Source organism: Oryzias melastigma, linkage group LG21, assembly GCF_002922805.2.
Source record: "Oryzias melastigma strain HK-1 linkage group LG21, ASM292280v2, whole genome shotgun sequence".
NCBI classification, from domain to species: Eukaryota; Metazoa; Chordata; class Actinopteri; order Beloniformes; family Adrianichthyidae; genus Oryzias; species Oryzias melastigma.
Window position 1 is genome coordinate 21,469,693 of NC_050532.1, and position 5,671 is coordinate 21,475,363.

At 36.3% G+C, this 5,671-nt stretch overlaps 1 protein-coding gene across 1 annotated transcript in view; it reads right to left on the reverse strand.

Moving 5' to 3' along the window:
* LOC112155191 (MORC family CW-type zinc finger protein 3-like) overlaps positions 1-3,157 on the reverse strand; it is a 20,746-nt gene extending 17,589 nt beyond the window's left edge. The window contains 6 exon segments of the mRNA XM_036209638.1: positions 491-637; positions 735-768; positions 835-1,034; positions 1,240-1,372; positions 1,488-1,560; positions 2,935-3,157. Of these exon segments, the coding sequence (XP_036065531.1) occupies positions 491-637; positions 735-768; positions 835-1,034; positions 1,240-1,372; positions 1,488-1,560; positions 2,935-2,973 (626 nt within the window). The 5' untranslated portion in view covers positions 2,974-3,157.
* Positions 3,158-5,671: the final 2,514 nt, after the last annotated feature.

Below are 5,671 nucleotides of genomic sequence, written 5' to 3' on the forward strand. Positions count from 1 at the left end.
GTCCAGTGGAGAAGCAGGGCAGGGGCCGCCCACCCCCGCTGAGCAGAGGGGAAACCCAAGAGAAACAGAGGCCCCAAGGAGTGATGTAAACAAGGCCCGACCAGGCACACCCACTGATGTAGTTGAGGAGAGGTCTAGTTCTCGAAAGCAGGGACCGGATCCCGTACCACCGAGACCTGGACACCCCCCGGCTCCGATGTAGATTGATCCCCTGCTAAATCTTGGGGATCCCACTCCCGGCGTGGGGAGGAGACCGCCAGGCCCAGGAGACCGGCACCCAAGAGACCAGACCACCAGGCCGAGGTTCCCCCGCATCCAGTTTTTGATTAAGTCATCAGCTACATCATTGGGCCTGATTTCCAATCAGGTGATCGGATCGGGACATCCCTGACTACAATCATCATCTTTACAACTCTGTAATTGAAGATGTTGTGGCAAAAAACAGACTCCTACAATCAGGGAAAAAAATGGGAATAAAAAACAGGCAGACCTGCGCAGATTCCAAATGATGATTCTTGTGCCTGTTTGCTGCTCAGAGAAGGAAGATGTGATGGCATCCAGTTCAGCCAGAAGTTCCCCCTGTGTTTGGAAAAGAGAATAGCGCAGAATGTCCTGAAGACTGGCTCTGTGCTCCGCTCTGACCGAAAGTGAAGACAGTGAAGGAAAACGATAAAGAAAATGTTGGAACAAAAAAAAGAACGTGATCAATTCAAACCTCAGACACATAAGAAAACTGCCGGAAGGTAAGATGAGAAACTCTCTAATAGGCTGAACAAATGTTTGAAGGATTGTCATTTAAAAGGATATAGCCACTGGAGTTCCTCTCTTTGATGCAAACAATAGGAATTTGAATTTGTTTGGCCCGAATCTTTTCCAGGTAGGTCTGGGAAAGCATCCCGATACACATTCCACTCTTTGACCTGGAGAAGACGATGGCATCTTTTCCAAGACGCATAGATCCAGACTTAAAGCCGTTTCCGTACCTCCCAATGGGCTTGTGTCCTTCAACTGCTGTCTTGTCACTATATCCAAAACTAAAAGGGGGACAGATGATATATTATTGTTACTTGTGCAGTGACTGGTTAAAAATCTGTATTGTCTTTAGTGTGCTTTTTAATCAAATATAAAAAAGGAAAGAACATGTTTTAAAATTCAGAACATGTTTAAAATTCAGAAATGCACTGGAATGTTTGAGGACAGAACCCATTTTCCCAAACTACAACAAAGTATAATCTGTACCTGAGCATTCTCTGCATAGTTTCATGATCCAGTCCATTTCCATTATCCATGAAGGTGAGGCACAGGTTATCTTTAATCAAAGTTTTATCAATCCAGAACTGTTTGGCGCTGACGTCTGGATCGTAGGCATTGTCTGTGAAGGAGGGATTAGTAACAACTTATAACATGATTATCATAATTCTTTTATATATTTCTTATATAACCACATAATAGGTTAGCTCACAGTAAACTTTATGATGATGACTCACCTATGAGCGCAGCGATGGCGCTGAAGGCCGAGGTGTGGCTGGTGGAGTTGGTGTGGAGATACTTGGGTGAAAGCTGCAACAACAATCAGTTAGTTTGATTTGACATCAAACTTTAACACCAAATGAGATTTATTAGAAAAGCAAAATGAAAAAAAAATCTAATAAAATATTATATTTTGCAAGACATGCGTAGAATTTCACTTGTGGGATTGTGACTACAGGCACAGACATTTTAAAGGTTTTGTACGTCTTAAAAGTGCTGTGGAATTATTCTAAAAAAATACTCAAACGAGTAGAGTAAGTTTTTAAAGATCTTTTGATGGCACCTTTTATAGATAAAGACACTTTAAAGACATTTAACTGCATATAGTAAAAATGATCAGAAGTAACAATAAATAAAACAGCAAGAGAGGAGTTTAAACAAATATCAAATGAATGAGATCAAACTTTTGTGAATTGGTAATATAGGAAAAATTTTGAAATATATGAATAATGCATCACAGATCTTGAACCCTCCAAACATTTAACCTACAGTAGGATGATGGTATTTACATGTATTTACATGCAACCACCACAAAAACTAATAGAAGTTCATTAACCTTAATCCTTACTTTAACCCTAACCATTCCTCTGGGTCTTACACAGAATAAATCTGACCAATTCCACAGTACCACACGTATTTCAGCATTTAAAATAAGTGCGGCCAAGAAAAAAGTAAAACACAGGTTACACGTATTTAAAAAAAATATGTGCAAATAGTAATTTCCTTGTACATTAAAGCAAAGCAGGATCAGCAGTCCCTGTACCCTTCCTAAAAACATTTACATTAAAATGCAAAGCAGTTCCAGATAAACACAAAATAGGTTTCATTTCTAAGATCCTCTTAAATGTCGACTAGTATGTATTTAACTGTGTTAAAGATACAGAAAGATGATTTTATGGCGTTCATAACAGCAAAAACTCTCGTGATACTAGGAATTGAAAGTACAAAAGAACAAATGACATGTAAAAGTTACAAAGCATTTTTGTTAAACTAATGTATACTAACAAATAATTTAATTAATTCACAGTTGTCTTTATGTCAGTAGAGATACCATTAAATCAAGTAGCTGATTTTATCTTGTGTCAGTTTACTCCAATGGTGAGTTTTTAAATCCCTGCAGAACCATTAAAAAACTGGCTATGTAAAGAGCATTTACTGCATCAAAAGAATATGTAGTTTCCCTTTTACAGTCAATATAAAGACAACACAGCCTGGATTTATTTACAAAAATCAAATGTTTACATTTTTGGGTAACTAACATCCTAAAAATAAAAAAAACTTTTTTCCCAAGGTGATAAACACCTCCAGCAGGGTAGAGTTTATAATTAGCGTATCTCTGAATGTGAACACAACTTTTTTCCATTTTAAGGTCAAACTTATTAAATCAAAGAAAATGAAACTTACTGTGCTCAGTGGGACCTCGCGAGCAGCCTGTGCCGACATGTTTGCAATGGAACGGAGACGTGACGTTACTGAACTAACCCTCTCTTTATGAGATCAAATGTTATACTCCATTCCTGTGAAGTCGTGATTGGCTAGGAGCTGGTGCTGAAACAAGATCCTCCTTCTCATTTTATAGTCAAATGTTGTGTGACTTTACATGGCATAGCAACTCATCTTATTTTTTCTTCCAACTTTGTTTATTTAAATACAAACCAAATTAGGGAAACATTTGAAATGAGTATAAAAAAGAACAAAAATGGCAGAATGTACAAAAAAATAAGAACAGATACTAAAATAGGTAAGGAAGCCAAGATACATGTTAAAATAGCAACAGTTTTGATGTATTAATGACGTTCAAAATGCGTTTAAGACTCTTAAAATAATCAGGGAAATAAATGAAAAAGATATTTAACAAAGAGCAAGTGTTTTTCCATTTACATAAATTAATCAAATGTTTGCCCAAAATAATATCAGAAACTTTCTGGTCCAGGTCTTCCATAAAGTTGAGAACATCAGGTACAGAAAAAGAGTGAATATTGAAAGTTTTGAGTGACAACCAACTATGAATATCAGACCAGAATACTTATATGTGTTTGCAACTATAAAAAAATGTTCTAATGTTTCAGTTTCAGATGACATTATTTTAAAATGTGTTTCTTTCATTTTAGGTGCTTGTGGATACATTATGGATAAAGAAAATGATTGAAATCTTGGTCACGTCTACTATTTGTATCAAAGTTACAGAAAGTTTTTTGCTTAAAGGTAAGAGTTTTTAATTTGTTGTTGCTTTTTTAATCTTTTATAGGGATATCATTAATGGTCAACCAGGTAAGTGTGGTTTAATTGCATTATATTGTAATGTATTGTGAATGAGTTTTAGTAAAGGGCTGGAAATTGTTTTACAGACTTTGGTATAACAATCACTCAAAACCTTAATTTTGTCTTTGGTCACAAACTTGTTGTATGATAACAGCATAATCATATTTCAACAAAAACTCCAGTCTTCCGACCTTCTCAAAGAGTTGTTTGGGATATGATACCACATAGATTTAGTCTTGGAGAAACAATCTTTTAAACAATTTAATCTAAATGCTGCAATTTGTGACTCAGTATCTAAAGCTTTTAAACCCCCATTTTTTAATTGAATGGTTTGGTTTATTTTTTTTTTCAAGCATAGATTATGAAAAATACAGGTAAAGACATTAATATTTTAAACTCATTACAGAAACATTTAAATGCATTGTCAGGATCTGACAGTTCCTGCCCCTTTGCTGCCCTCTCCTGTTTCTTTTTGGTTCCTTCCATTGGTTCTGTTGCTTGCTTTCTCCTATCTCTCCTCCACAGGTGTCCAGCATGAGGCAGGGCATCCTGGCACACCTGCAACTCATCACCCCAGGAACATTTAAGACCGGTTCCTCCAGCTTTTCCCTGCCAGTCCGTCTGCTAAGCTCAAGTGGTATTGAGCCCACATCTGAGTCTGCATACCTGGCTTGTTACGCTCCTCCTAATCAAATACTTCTGTTTTCTGTCTCTAGTCTGCGCTGGCCTGGAACCATTCAACTATTCCTGATCTCGCCCCCTCCTGGACTCCCTACACCCTTAACCTACCTGGACCTCTTCCCCCTCCTGGACTTCAAGCAACTTCTCCATCACAATAAACTATTTGTCTTCTCATCAGCCATTCATCTCTTTCCTTCTGACCATGATATGCATTGATTAGAAAATAGAAAACAAACAAAAACAAAACACATTTATGTTACATTTGGTTAATTAATTTTCTGAATTATTAACTAGTCAAGTAGAGTTTGATTGATTGCTTAAAAAGAAGTGGGAAGAAGCGAATTTATATAACCCCACCCTTACTTAGTAACTTCATTTTACAGTTTTGCATAATTATGTAATCCAGCTCTGATCAGATCAAATGCAAGTTTTGTTGATTATTGATTAATGTCATAAAACATTTTATTTCATTATTTCAGTAAACAGTAAAATCAATCACGCATCATGTAACACATATGTAATACCCATTGATTATCATCAGAATATGATTTACTATTAATGCAGAAAAAAAATCATTACACTCTAATCTCTGACCAATTGGGATTTTTTTAAATAGAGTGTCTTATTTTTCCAAATAAACTTGAAGAGAATAAAATAAGACAACTTGATAATTTTTAGGGATGTATAGATTGAGTTGCAGGGATATGCGAATCTTGAAAAACATTCTGCTTTAGATAATAAGATGTGGCCAAATATTAATAATAATATTAATCACATCTCAACCCCTGATTAAAAGTTTTTTGTATTGTATTTAATCTGGGAGTAATATTTACACTCTCTCTATTGTTGACTTTGCCAAATTCTTCAGGGACAAAATCAAAAACATTAGACAAACAATTGTTTCATCAACTACAAGTTCAGGATATGAACCCTATCCACTAGAAACCAGTATAAACCCAGTGGCTCAGTTTCAACCCATAAACAGTAAAGAACTGCAGGACATTCTACTGTCAGTCAACTGAACCCCTTCTCCTGCTATCTGGATATTCTACCAACAAGGTTTTTCAAAAAAAGTTTCAAAGATCCTGGAACCAGCCCTGCTCCAGATTATAACTTGTCGTTAACATCTGGTGTTTTCCCAGAACCACTGAAAACAGCTGTAATCAAACCTCTCCTAAAAAAGGACAGTCTAGACAAA